This window comes from Heteronotia binoei, chromosome 16, assembly GCF_032191835.1.
Source record: "Heteronotia binoei isolate CCM8104 ecotype False Entrance Well chromosome 16, APGP_CSIRO_Hbin_v1, whole genome shotgun sequence".
NCBI lineage: Eukaryota > Metazoa > Chordata > Lepidosauria > Squamata > Gekkonidae > Heteronotia > Heteronotia binoei.
In genome coordinates, this window is record NC_083238.1 from 22,946,373 (window position 1) to 22,961,532 (window position 15,160).

Consider the following 15,160-nt stretch of genomic DNA (forward strand, 5'->3'; position numbering starts at 1 on the left):
CAGTGGCTATTAGCCACAGTGTGTGTGTGTGTGTGTGTGTATATTTGGCCGCTATGTGACACAGAATGTTGGACTTGATGGGCCATTGGCCTGATCTAACATGGCTTCTCTTATGTTCTTACCCCACCAGTTCCCCACTGCTGTACAGAAGTAATGGAGACTGCCAAGTCTCAGTAGAGATCCTGCCTTTCAGCCACCAATCCAATTCCATTGGTCAAGGACAGCTATAAGCAAGCCCTACCCATTTGCTGAACTCCCTTGGACACCCCTGACTCTGTAAGATGTCTTTTGGACTAAACGGAGTAAACTCCAGGACTTCAACCACAACACACAAAATTTGAAAAACTCTTTTCCAGAAGATGGTTTCGGAAAACAGCCGTGTTGGTCTGCAGGAGAACAGTTAGATTCAAGTCTGTTAGCATATTCAAGACCAAGATCCCTTTGGTCTCTCAGGTACTACTGTACTAGAATCTATCTTTTTCTAGGAGTCCTTCATAATAAAGGGTGAGGGAAGCCATCCTGAAGGCACTGGAAAAACTCTGTAACTTCTGCACCCTGCCATTGACAGAAAGTGTCATCAAAACTGGGTGGGGAGAGGGAGAGAGAGCGAAGTCCTTGGGCATCCTTTACTCTCTCTCCCCCTCCACCACTAGATCTCATGGACCCAAGGATCTCTTCAGGCTAACCCCCTCCGTTCTGTCATGCTCCTGAGATCCAAACCAGGGACTCCTGAGAACTTTTTTTTGTTCTGTAAAGCCTGGCATGTAAATGGGAGAGCACGTCTGGAAACAGACGGGATCTCGCCCGAGAGTAAAGACTGGAGAGGAGAAAGGTTCAGCAGATATTGGCAAACTGTTCTCTGGGAAAGGGGCATTTCAGCTTTGCTCCCACCAGGTTCTGGTAAACAGCACATGTGAAAACTAAAGAGAGTGCCACAGCTTGCTGTTGTGGGTCTGCTTTGGGGTCAAACTCCCTATTTCTCCGGCCCCATAGTAAGAGCGCTTTCCTCTATGGGCACAGAGCAGGGTCACTGGGTGTGTGTGTGTGTGGGGGGGATTAGCTGTGAATTTCCTGCATTGTGGAGGGGGATGGACTAGATGACCTTTGGGGGTACTTCCAGCTCTTGCTTTCCTTCTTTCTTCCACCCAGTTCAGGCAGATGGCCCATCGCACATGTTGCAGCAACTCCTGCTGCCGTGTAGGAAGCCTCATGGAAAAGCAGCGAGCACACCTGGGAGGAGACAGGCTCCCTTTGGCCCAAGGGAAGCCAAGCCAGCTCCCCTGCCTGTCCACCTCCACCCTCTGTTCCTGGCCCTCCCTTGCCTTGGAGCATGGCCTCCCGTTCCTTCCTGTCCACACAGAACTGCTCCTCACCCCTGAGTGGCTGTCTGGGGGCCAGCCAAGGAGGAGCTGCCACAGGCGCTGTCATCAGGCAGAGGCGAATTGGCACTGCAATTGCTGGGTCGGACAGCAAGTAGTCCAGAGGGGTGGGCAGCCATCCCTCTGCCAGCTGCCACCACTCCTCCGCCACTCAGTGGGCCAGAATGCCACTCATTGCTGGTGGCGGCAGCAGAACAAAGTAACACAGACAACCACCACCTCATCGTCGCCCTCCTCCTCTGCCTCATCCTGCTCTCCATAGCAGCCGCCGTTGGCCCTGCCTTCATCTCCTTGGGATGCTATCTTGCCCCACCGCTGCCTGCTACCAGCTTCATCCCAGCCCACCAAAGCCTCAGTGGAGGCAGCTTTCTCTCCAGACTTCCAATTCTGTGTCCCTGGATGGTTGGCACCTTGGGCTATGGCCTGAATCGCCTAGCCGGCAATCTGGCCCTGTCTGGTAGGCATTTTCCCACTAGCTGCTCCCTGCCATCACCTACTTTTGCCTCCCTGAAATGGGAAAAAAGGGTGTGTGGGGGGAGGAAATGACATCATGTGACATATCAGCATCATATCTGGAGGCAGAAAACACCATAGCATTTCTAGAGTGTCATTTGATGCAATGACATCACATCCAGGTTTTTACCTGGTTTTAGGGTTGCCAACCTCCAAGAGGTTGCGTAGGCTTGCCAGTCCTCAGGTCCAGGTGGGGAATCCCCTGGTTTTGCAGGCTCCTCCCTGCCACCAGCCAGCTGGTTGGCAAGGGGAAACCTCACCCAATCAGCCACAATGTGCCTTTAGATCTCAGGCAGGTTCAGAAGCTCGCAACTGTTTCTGTTTTGGAAGGTGTGTGTGTACCCTAAAATTTCAACAAGACAGAAGCTGTGGGGGGTGGGAGGGCAAGCAGGAAGAGCCACATGTGTGTGTGTGTGTGTGTGTGTGTGAGAGAGAGAGAGAGAGAGAGAGAGAGAGGGGAAGCTGAGCCCAATCCCCCTGTTTGTTTTGTATTCCTTTCAGAGGCTGTGTAGTAAAAGGGACAGTAAAAAGTTAACTAGAACCTAAGTATAGGATACAGGGAAAACTGCACCTCCTAGCCCTCTCTCTGTGTCATTTGGTTGATATACAGCAGATTGTTACATCCAGCAACTCCAGTGAGTAAAGCTATGTATACCATTGCCCCAGGGAGATCACAAAAGTGTGGGGGTTGCAAATTGTTTGTGTCTATTTTGGCTGCTTTGTGAGCACGCGCGTGTGTCCCTTAATAAAGCCATGCTTAGAAATGCTACCAAAGCCTGACAAGGGACTTTCACTTTCACTGAAATCTCACTTTCACTGGAATTGCATCTGCTGGGGAGCCCTTTGAAGGCAAAACAAGAGGATTAGGAAATTAAGACTGTATTCAGGGGAACAGCACTGTCGTATTGTTATTTATTTATTTTTAGGGAATGGGAAAGTGTCCTGGCTCCACCCTCAAAGTCCCCAGATATTTCCGGATTTGGACCTGGCAACCTGCTGGAGATCTCTCGCTATTACAGCTGAGCTCCAGCTGACAGAGATCAGTTCTCCTGGAAAAAATGGCTGCTTTGGAGGATGCACTATATGGCATTGTACCCTGCTGAGATCCCTCCTTAAACCTCACCCTTCCCAAATTCCTCCCCAAATTGCCAGTTATTTCCCTACTCAGAACTGGCAACCCTATAAGATGTCAATGCATCACATGATGTTATGTTTTGCCCTTGCCCTTGAAGCTCTCGGGATATCCTGGCCACATTGACCCATGCCGCAGCAATCTTGAGACCAGAGTGCTGTCACATGTTGTATGTGGGGCTACCCTTGAACACTACTTGGAATCTTCATAGGGTTGCAAACTCCTGGTTGGGGAATAACTGGAGATTTTTTTTGGGGGGGGGGAGGGTGGATCCTGGGAAGGGCATGGTTTGGTGAAGGGAGAGACTACTGCCAGGTATAATGTCATAGAGTCCATCCTCTAAAGTAACCATTTTATCTAGGAGAGCAAATCTCCAGAGTCAGGAGATCAGTTGTAATTCCAGGAGGCCACACTTGGAAGTTGGCAGGCCTCAGTGGTGCAAAACCCTGGCTCAGTTGGAGGTTGGAGCCAGTAAAATATGCATATCACACTAATACCGTTTTCGCACACAGCTTACCTCGCAGTCACAATCCTGTTCCCTCCGCAGCGTCCAGTCGGATTTCCCACCATCTGCGCTGGAGTTACAGGATGTGCCGCAGTTTCTGTGTAGCAAACATAAACTGGGTTTTAGCGGTTTATGTTTGCTACGCAAAAGCCACGGCACTTCCTGTAACTCCGGCACAGATGGTGCGAAATCCGACCGGATGCTGCGGAGGGAACAAGATTGCGACTGCGAGGTTAGCTGTGTGCGAAAACGGTACTATTTTGTCAGTATTTCACAAGCTACCTATCATATTTCTAAACACAGTTCAAGCTGTTGGTTCTTATCTTCAAACCTAATCATAACCTGAAACTCTCCAGTCTCCCTGTATACTCCCCAATACAAGTTATGCTGTGCCAGTCAAGGCCTGCTATTTGTTTCCAGCTGCAGACAAAAGAAAATGCCATTTAAAACTATAAAATCAAGGATAGACTTTAAAAAAATCCTGTCAATAATTGGTTTCTTCCCTAAGCCGATAAACCTATTCCACTCAGTTTGATTATTGCCCAACAGCGAAAATAGGCAACGAAATAATAATATTCATTGAGACATGCATACAAGTAGAGTAAAGGCATATTTGTTTAAAGTTTAAACAGCACAGATCCTACTTTCCAACTTTGCTGAGAATTCTCAGCCTCGGTTAGTACCAATACTGGGTGAGGGGAAAATAAACTGAAAGGGACAAGATGAGATGAGATTGGAAGAGTGAAGCTGGAGAGGGAGGAAAAGGTAAGGCAAAAAACAAACAAACAACCAAGGTAGAGGAGGGAAGGGAGTATCAGGGAGCTGGGGAAGAAACAGAGACTGCCAGGGAAAGAGGTGGGAAAGGGGATAAGATGGTGGAGAGGAGGGAGGGGGGTGGCTGTAAGGACTGCTAGGGAAATATGGTGGGGAGGGGAAGAAGGGGCAATGAGGTCTCCTCATAGGTACCCCACCTTTTCTGGTATAAGACAAGGACTGATTTCCCACTTACCTTAATAATAATAATAATAATAAATTTTTATTTATGCCCTGCCCTCCCCGCCAAAGCAGGCAGTCTCATTGCTCCTTTCCCTGTGGGGCTGCTGCTGGATTTTGCACAAGCTGCCCTGAACCGGCGAGTTGCCCTGCCCCTTTTCAAGTTCCCTCTGCTGGCAGCCAGAAACCGGTTTTTAGATGATCCTAACTGCTGTGAAGGGAACTCTGAAGAGAGACGGAGTAACTTGCTGGTCCAGAACAGTTTGTGCAAAATCCAGCAGCAGCCCCGCAGAGGAGAGGAGAGTGAGAGCAGCGTGGGAAATCAGGCAAGGACTAAACCTGTGGAGGCTGCATATCATAGCAGCAGATTCGGTTATTAAAATTTATTACTCTCCCACAGGAAAACTCTGCTCATGTAGTGCTGCATCTATAGCAGGGGTGGCCAAACTGCGGCTCAGAAGTCACATGATGATGATGATATTGGATTTATATCACGTGGCTGTTTCACATATATTGTGTGGCTCTTGAAGCTCCCACTACACTGTTGGCCGGCTTGGAGAAGTTATTTGTCTCTTCTTCAATCCAAGCCAGCCAGCAGCTTGGAGAGTGCACTTAAAGTTGCATTCTTTCCACCTCTCCCTCTCTCCTCCCTCTCCCATCTGTTTTTCTTCCTTCCTGCCTGCCTGCCTTTTGGCTCTCAAACATCTGACATTCATGTCTTGCAGCTCTCAAACATCTGATGTTTATTCTATGTGGCTCTTATGTTAGCAAGTTTGGCGCTCCGAAGAGAAACCAGAGTTCGAACTTCCTCTCTCAGTAGGGAAATTAGCGTCATATTTCTCCTCTCTGCAAGCTCCACAGCAACGGCGTGCGTTCTTGTTAATGAGATGTGATGCATTACCATCTGCTATCATTTGGTAGATTTAACAGGATTGAGTACTCTAATAGACATTGTCTTTGTAATCCCAAGTGTATTGAAACTATTTCCCATGTATTATAGAACTGTCCCCTTTATGATGATATTTGTTGTATATACCTGAAAGATATTTTAGCAGATATGTTGGGCTGTGTTGATTCAGGCAAAGTCCACAAACTTTTAAATGACACTTGTTCTGAGGTAACTCTAACGGTTGCTAGATTTCTTCAACAGGCCATGGAAATACGACAGAGAATGGTTCTGGAATCACCACATTTTATTTGTTTTAATTATTTAATTTGGCTAAACTTGACTCATATATATTTTACTTATTTTATGTATATTAGCTCCCTACATACTCTATTATCTAGGATTTTATATTATTTATATTGCTATTTTACTGCTAAATCTGTTTTATGCCGATAAAACTGTTGCTGCTGTTGCTATTGTTAAAAAGTAAGTTTGGCCACCCTCAAGTTTGGCATGAGAAGTTGGACTCTGCCCACTTCAGTGATTAGGAGTTAGAGTCAGCTGGAGCCTGTGACTAAGACTTAGACCCATTTTTCTTTTCTTTTCATGTGATCCCACCTGAGTGCTGGCTGGTTCTAAGTTTGTTTGTTTACATTTGTTTTTATTTTATCCAATGGGGTACTTTGGGAGAGAGATAGAACAGAATTTTTTTACAAAAATAATTAAATTGAACGTATTCTTAGAACTAAAATCATATATACCAAAATTAGACAATATAATATTACTATATGAATCTATTATGAATATGAATCTCAGTGACTTTCTCCAGAACATTATACCAAGTTTTTATACCAAGCTCCCATTGAATCCTGAAATGACACCTAGCCATCTGATATACATCAAATATGTTCACATTGTAGCACCTTAATTGTAATGGTTTTAACTAATTATTTATTTAACGTATTTTAATGTATTTTACCGTATAATGTACTAAATGTAATCATGGTACTTCCATGTCTGTGAGCTGCCCTGAGCCTGCTCCGGCGGGGAGGGCGGGATATAAATAAAAATTATTATTATTATTATTATTATTATTATTATTATTATTATTATTATTATTATTATTATTATACATCTGCATCTCCACATCATAAACCATCTGCACTAAACGTGCAGCAACCCAATTTAGTTTCGTATTTTTGCTGTTCGGGTACATATTTAGTGCATAGAGTGTTCAGAACTGAAAAAGAAGAATTCTTAGATAAGGAGTTGTTTGCTTCTGTTTTGTCTGGTCTGTATTATTTTATCCTCAATCACCACAAAATTACATTTTCCTCAGGAATTTGACATTCTTTGTTACCTTAGTGGTATGCCACTGTTATTATAAAAGGTATCACATTTCAGTATTTGTGGATCTGTTTTATCCTATTATCCTAGATCTCAGTGACTTTCTCCAGAACATTATACCAAGTTTTTATACCAAGCTCCCATTCTATTGTCATGTCATTTCTGTTCTCTTATTAAAAATGCTGCAACTACTTTTTGTGTTTTGTAGAATACACATCTGTTTCACTCTTAGTTCCATATTTTTTCTGCTAAATTAGACTGTTTGTGGAATTTATTCCACTACAATAAGATTAGGATCCCTAACTGGAGGATGCTGGAACTTTTACAAATCCCTTTTCATATGAAAGGCACATCAAAAAATCAATGTTTGAGACCAGTTGAGACCTCCATTTTGCATTGTATTTGAATTATCAAGATCCACTCTGGAGATAATTTTTTTTCCTGTGAGATAGACTACACAATCATTCAATAAATAAGTTTTCTGTGCTTACCTCGTATAAGTGAATTTGCTTTTCTGTTACTGCAAAAATCACTAAAATGTTGTTTTGAACAATCTTGTCTATTAATTGTCCGACCGTTGGATATTCCTGAAGACAAACATAACGAACAAATGATTGCTAAAAGAATGGATAAAGTTTAAATAGTGATTCAAGAGCACTGCATATTCACTGCCATCTTCAGAATACTTTCCTAGGAGTAAGTCCCACTGAATAGACCTGAGTCACTACAGATTCTGAGCAGACCTGCTTGGGATGGCACTGCTGGAAATCAACCCTAAGAAGGTCTACTCAGGATCCTACTCTGGTCTGTTTTAAGCAGTGCTTTTTTTTTTTTGTAGAAGAAACCCAGAAGGAGCTCATTTGCATGTTAGTCCACATCTCCTGGCCTGGGAGCATGTGGCTGCTACATAGGCTTGCCAATCCCCAGGTCCCAGTGCGGGTTCTTCCGCTTTCCCAGGCTCCTTCCCACCCCCAGTCAGCTGGCTGGCGGGGGGAAGCCCCGCCCCCAGAGGACCATGTGCCTTTCCACCTCCGTAGGCTTCAGTCTCCAATTGAAAGGCTTCCTCTTGGGATGGTGTGTCTGTGTTACTTTGAAGAAGTTGGCAGCAACTCGTGAGTAGAGAGGCCAATGCCTCGCTTCAGAGTTGCCAGAAATGGGGGGGGGGAGGGAAACGTCTGCTGAGCACTTCATTATTCCCTATGTGGAGATCAATTCTCATAGGGTATAATGGGAAATTGATCAGAAGGTTTCAGGGGCTCTGGGGGAGCTGTTTTTTGAGGTAGAGGCACCAAATTTTCAGTATAGTATCTAGTGCCTCTCCTCAAAGTACCCCCCCAAGTTTCAAAACAATTGGACCAGGGGGGTCCGATTCTATGAGCCCCCAAAGAAGGTGCCCCTATCCTTCATTATTTCCTATGGAAAGAAGACATTTAAAAAGGTGTGCTGTCCCTTTAAATGTGATGGCCAGAACTCTCTTGGAGTTCAATTATGCTTGTCACACCCTTGTTCCTGGCTCTGCCCCCAATGTCTCCTGGCTCCACCCCCAAAGTCTCCTGGCTCCACCCCCAAAGTCGCTAGATATTTCTTGAATTGGACTTGGCAACCCTACTGCCACATGGCAGGTGAGGCCAGCCAAAGCCCGGACCAGCTCAGGCAGAGCTCTGCTCCTGTGGGCCCTGGCAGAAAAAAAAGCCCTGGTTTTTAGGATTGCACTGTAAATCTTTGTTTTTCTCATCCTATTTGGACATATGAAACTGCCTTATACTGAATCAGATCCTCGGTCCATCATAGTCAGTATTGTCTACTCAGACTGGCAGCGGCTCTCCAGGGTCTCAAGCTGAGGTTTTTCACACCTATTTGCCTGGACCCTTTTTTGGAGATGCCAGGGATTGAACCTGGGACCTTCTGCTTCCCAAGCAGATGCTCTACCACTGAGCCACCGTCCCTCCCGTTAGCTGGCACTGAGAAGATCTTCCAGTGCCTTTTGTTATGATTGTCACTTTTTTTGTGGCCTTGCTTCTGGTTCTTGACCATCTAGTTTTGTACTCATCAGGTGAGACTTTCCTCAGTTATCTGCATGTCTAGAAAAGATGCACCTGATAAATTCCAGGTTCAAACAACAAAAACAGGTTTGTGGAAAAAAAAATTAAGAACCCTAATGTTGATAGAGCAAAGCATCTGAGAAATGAGTTCACAGAGCTTTTGCATTTGAACAGTGAGATGTCATCCTTAATACCTGTGTGCTACATATTTAAAACAGGTGTCTTGATATAAAGGTATGAAAATGGGTACCAAATATTTCAGCCCTTCTATGGGATTTCCCTAGATTTCTGTGATAGGGTGTCACCAAGAACTGCATACCAAAAACGCTGACATGGAGTATTCATTATTATGATCCAAGTGGCACTCTCCATCATTCGGAATAACAATTCCGGCTAGTTTACTATCCATCCCAAAATGGGAATCAGCGTCAGTCACAAACACCAACAGATGTAATGACATGTTTCTCCAACCAATTTTTTCCTGGAACAAAAATGTAAAGAGTTTTCATTAATACTGAGATACCTGATGACTGGATATGATGTAAATCGATGTGCGTGGTACTTGTTATATAGTGAAATGTTTATATTAAAAATAACGCCAAATCCTACACTACCTAAACTGAGTCTAAAGAATCACAATTGCTGGTAGACTAAATGCAAGGAATATGAATGAAATATTAATAATTATTCCTTTGTTAGGCCTTTAATAATATGTTTATCTTTTTGCATTACTGGGTATGTTGAATACAAAATAGTATTGACTGGCAAGAAAAGAGCCCATCAGCTGTGTTTTGTCTCTGTTGACAGGCCTGTCTATGTATTTGTGTTTCAAGGAACTTGTTTGCTACCGCTGGCATATCAAAATCTATGTTGTTCGGGTTTTTTTTTTAAACTAGGACTTCAGTACCACAGGAAACACATATACTGTCATAGATTAAGAAGGAATAATGATGACAGAAAGGATGCCAGGAAGTTACATACAGAGATAGATCACAGGCTGCTTTGGAGATGGGATTCAATTTGCATATTAAGTGGTCTAAATAGATAGTTTTACTCCGGCTGTGAGCTTGTTTTCTGGAAGCAGAGAGAAACCAGGGTTCCAGTCCTGAACTGGTCTAATTATGTCGTTTGGAAATATATAATTGGAACTTTAAACAGGAACTGTGCATGCTAAAAACACTGTGTTTTGAAATAAATGTCAAAGCTTGAACCATGTACAAAGTAACCAATAGTTTTCTATTATTTTCTTTAAATGTTTCTTGATAATGTGCCCCTTTCTGTTTCTGAGACCAAATGTTTCTTGATCTATTGAAATACTTGCTGTAATTTTGATTCCTATTCCTTGCTGTGAGCTTCTGTTTTATAGGAGCTGGTTGGGAAGGTACTAGAAGGTAGAGAATGCAAGCTAAGTAACTATGGCCTAGATCCTTTGATACCTGGTAAGCACTCCTAGCTGATGTTTTCACAGATTTGGGTTGCTCAATCAGTGGCATCTAATTATTTCACAACAGTTGTTGTAGACTGGTGTAAATCAAATACAGATCCAGAGGCAAACCCAACACTTCCTTGATTCTAATGCTGAAGTCCCACCTGGGTTTCTTAGTGATTATATGGTAATTACCTTACTAGTAATTCCATAACAAAGGACAAGGGATATCTTTTAAAATAAATTTTCACAAGTGAGTTTGCTGTGATTTGAGAAGACACCTAAACATCATGAAAAAAGAATAAAGGGAATTTCCCCCCATTTCTTTGAGGAAAGTTATTCCCACTAATGTCCAGAGTATTAACTATTTTCATCACCTTTCAGCATTGTTAAAAGTTGATCCCTCCAAATAATGAAAAATGTATGACGATACAGGGCATAGTGTAAAACTGCTATACACATAACATCTATGCTCTTAAAATATATAAGAAAACAATGAAAATTATTACATTTAAAACATATATTTAGTAATATCATGATTCTTTGTGACTTATCAAATATGCATGTTTTGATCCATTCTCTTTAAAGCTATAATATAGCTGCCCTGAAGAAGGCTGCTCAAAATCCTACTAAATGTCTGATACACTTTCTTTCAGAGATAAAAGGAACAAAGCTGAGAAAGGAAAGCTACCTATGAAGGTGGAATCATTTAAAACATTAATTGGGGGCGCTCTGTAATTCCAGCTGTACGGATGTGGCCTCAGAAATCTTAGATTGCTACTCTGCCTGTGCTGACGCGAAGGGTGAAAAAACAACATGAAATCTACCATCCAAAAGTGTTCTGAACATGCACAGTATTTATGCTTTCATGCACAAAATAATTCTGGATGGTGGTATAAATATTAATATCGGCATTGTAATAGGTATTGCCATCTTAGATTCTAACACTGCAATCCATAACAGAGATATAGTCTTCTAAAGCCATTGACTTCAATGGAGTTTGAAGGGCATGACACTCCTTAGGATCCTTACATCAAGCTAGGATCCTTACTAAGATCTCAGTCTCATTCATGGCTGGAATTTCTGGGATGGTTCTTGACGGGGGGGACAAACACCATGCACTCAGAAGTTTTTATTTGTCCCTGATAAATATTAAACGTATATATTTCCTTACCTTACAAACAGCTGCCTGCATGATCGCATCAAAACCTGCCTCTGGAGTGTCTATATTAGCACTAATTTTCTGCTTTTTCACAATTCCATTAAATCTTTCTGAGTCATTTGTCAATGACAGAATGTGTCTGTATCCAAATGCGGGCACGCAATGATCTGTGAAACCTCTGTAAAACAAATGGCATATATACCTTGAGGTAATGCTGAAAATCACATGAAATACCTCCAGAATTAAAAATGCAACACGGTCATGTTTAGTGGTCTACCATATGCTTAAAGAGTGACAGCATATGCTCATGAGTAGCCTTAGGAAGCACTGTAGCCTTGAGATGTTTTCTGTCAGCGACATGATTGATTGAGTTCTATAACATTTTTATTATGGTGTTTATATATTTGCTGTCAATATATGTAGAATACCCATATGTGGCAAAGGTTAATACAGATTTCTGAAGACTTCACTGTGACAGACACATTCTACATTGACCCAATATGTCACATATGAAGTGGGTTTTGAACAGATTACTCCCAAGTAGGAGACTAACATAAATTATCCACCACACTATAATATTTCTTCTAGCCGTGTCATTCTTCAAAGTCCTAAATTAATAACTAATGCTTTGGATTATATCCCCCTCCTCATTCAGATAAATTGTATTGCAAAAGATTTAAAAACAAATCCAAATCCAAACTTCATATTCCATCAGAGAGGAAAAGTTCCTAAAGCAAGTAGAAAAGGTCAAAACCTTGTCAAAACGATTAAAGCAATGAAATCAATCAAATTACGTTGTCAGAAAAAAATGCACATAAGTTCAGAGGAAATACTTGAAGATAAGACAGAAGAAAGATTATGGTCCCAGAAGTCATTGATCTGGGCGTCTTTGCTGCCAACCTGCAAGGATTCTCTATTTCATCTGGCACAGTTTTGATGAATGGTGAAACTGGTTTTTCTACAAAAGACCCAAAACCTAGCTGAAAGTTACTCGTGAGTTTAGACATTTCTTTAGAAAGCGTAGAACCTAATTCCTTTATTTTGTCCAGATCGTCAACCATGGAAGCCGAAAGATCCATGAGGTAGTAGAGGTCGACTGGATAATCTTCAGTTTGGCGAACATTAATCTGTATTGTTTCTTCATTTCCTTGAGAAATCAACAGGGGAGATAAAAAAACAAAAACAAGCACAGCTGCAGTTAGAGAGTGAAAAGGAAAATTCAGTATTGATGGAATCTGTTTATTCATGACATCACAGAGGTTTGGGTTTTTTTTGGATTTTTGTCACAAAGTAGATTTTGAGAACACTATTAGCCCTAAATGTATTAATGTTTTTAGAATTTTAATGGATTTTAATTAACTGTACTTAATTGTTATTTATTGTACAATTTATGTGTTGAGTTTTTGCTGTTAGCCGCCCTGAGCCGCTTTGGTCGGGGAGGGCGGGATACAAATAAAATGTGACTGACTGACTGACTTTTCAATGAGGTTGCTTCACACATTATGCTGGCAGTGTTGAGACTGCATGGTACTGATAAAATTGACCAAGCCACATTCTTACAGGCATTTAACACAATGGAGATAACATACTTTGAATTCCTGGTGGCAAAAATACCATGAAGATAACATCTAAAGCAGGCTTCGTGGTTTTCTGGAGAAAATTGTAGCTAATTACCTACATATATATTATGTACTCTTAAAGCTAATAGTCAAGACAATGATACTAAAAATTTCTGGCTATATGTTACCGTTTGATCCAATTGTTAAGATTTTGGTGTATCTCAGAAGGGAAATCTAAATTTTAACAAGACAACTGTTGAACGCTGTAAGTGTATGAAATGATTTTTAATGATTTTATTGTATTTATATTTTAATGTTATGTATTTTTATGTTGTTAACTTTATGAATTTTAACTGTTGTTTAACTGAGTCCAATAGGGAAGGGCGGGATATAAATATAATAAATAAATGAATGAATGAATGAATGAATGAATGAATGAATGTAAAACAAGCAAAGGTATAAGAAGCCTAAAGAAAGGGAGTAGGCTAGGAAAATAATCAAGACTTTCCCCCCTGCTTTCTTCCACTTTCTGTCATGGCCTCATATAATGAGGACTGCAAACCTTTCAAATTTGGAACTAGATTTGCTAACTTCCAAGTGAGGTCTGGGGATCTCCCAGTATTACAATGGATCTCCAGACTACAGTTCCCCTGGAGAAAATGGCTGCTTTGTTAGGTGGCATGATAACCTGCTGAGTTCCCTCCCCAGTCTCTACCCCCACCCCCAAATCTCTGGGTATTTCCCAACCCAGAGTATTTGGAACACATCCTGGGCTTTCATACACCCAGCAGGGGTGGGGGAACCCCTGCTTTTGCAAGGCATTTCCCTGCTGCCATCCAGCTGACTGGTGAGAGGAAATTCTGCCCCCAACTGATCCAAAAGGTGATGTGATGATGTCACCAGAAGTGATGACATATCACTGATGTTGCATGGCGACACTCTAGGTTTTGGGCAAACCTCTATGGTAAAATCGGCTACACGGCATAGAGTTTTATCCAAAAACTAGAGCGCCATCCCTGATGTCATCGACACGATGATGTCACTTCTGTGTGATGTCACTGCACTTGCAGACGCTTTATGCAAGCAGCAGAATCTCCTGGAGAGGACAACGGATTCTCCCACCAGCTGCCAGGTAGGACCTGACAACTCTAAACACGTCCCTGAGTGGAATGCACCTTGACATGGCTTCTTTTTAGAATCTCCCTCACATCAGCCTCTACACAGCTGTTCTATGTCTGTGTGGTCTAAGCAGGAGCAACCTGTCAGCCAGTTGGCTAGCAACCTGATAGCTGGATGTGTTGAGGCAGATAGGGGTTACGGTTTGCCATAGCTGTATCACTGGCCTGGTTAAGGCATGTCGCAACAGAGGCTTTGTGCATGTGTAGTATTGAGATGTTAGGAAGAATCCGGTCCTTTCCCGCCCGCGCCGGCTTCAGCTGGCATTAGGGCGGGGACCGAGTTTGCCTCCCCGGATGGAGCGAGGCAAACAGCCCCTTCATCCGGGGAAGCGGGTGGGGTGTGGTTGGCAGGGCTTTTTAGCCCTGACACGCCCCCGGCCACGCACTTCGCTGGCCGTTTTCGGGAGACGGAGCACGGTTCGCCTTACCTCCGTCTGAAGCGCAGCGGGGTCTTTGTGGCCTGCTTCAGGCCGGCAGCTTGCGTTACGTCGCGGCTTTGCCGCGCCTGGGGAGGAGAGTGCCGGCTTCGGCTGGGAGCGGTCGTCGGAGCGTCCCCTGGCCCCCCTGTGGGCCTGAACGGCGCGTTTCTTTCGCCCGCGGCGGTTGGCCGCGTCGGGTTTCGGCGCCTCTGCTTCGACCGGCGCCTGCGTTTACCCGCGGCTATCGGCCGCGTCAGGTTTCTTCCTCCCTCCTCCCCCCCCCACTTCTTTTCCTTCTAAGCTGCGAGCCAGGGACCTGCGAGAGCCCAGTCCTCGAGCTTCTTGGTGCCAGGCCCTTTTCCCAGTTTGCAGCTTGGGGGTGTGGTGTGGGTCTAAGGGGTTGGTGGGCTTCCCCCCCTTCCACTTGGGCTGCTTTGCCCCTTTGGATCAGTTCAGCCCCTCCTCCCCTCTTTCTCATTTTATAGCTCATTGCTTCCTTTTGTAGGGCTCCTTCTCTGTTGCCATGCCAAAAGGTCAGGGTAAGGCAAAGGGCAAGCAGCCCTTAAGGGGTGGTCAGAAGAGACCCAGTCCTGGTGGCCCCCCTGGAGCAGAGCAGGAG

General features: G+C 43.5%; 1 protein-coding gene across 4 annotated transcripts in view; it reads right to left on the reverse strand.

Annotated features, from left to right (window-relative positions):
* Nucleotides 1-15,160, reverse strand: part of ITGB6 (integrin subunit beta 6) — a 76,948-nt gene that overhangs the window by 41,219 nt on the left and 20,569 nt on the right. For all 4 annotated transcript variants that reach the window (XM_060257151.1, XM_060257150.1, XM_060257149.1 and 1 more), the window contains 4 exons: nucleotides 12,286-12,532; nucleotides 11,398-11,563; nucleotides 9,117-9,278; nucleotides 7,247-7,342 (listed from right to left, as the gene is read on the reverse strand). In XM_060257151.1, the coding sequence (XP_060113134.1) occupies nucleotides 7,247-7,342; nucleotides 9,117-9,278; nucleotides 11,398-11,563; nucleotides 12,286-12,532 (671 nt within the window). The remainder of the gene's footprint in view (nucleotides 1-7,246; nucleotides 7,343-9,116; nucleotides 9,279-11,397; nucleotides 11,564-12,285; nucleotides 12,533-15,160) is intronic.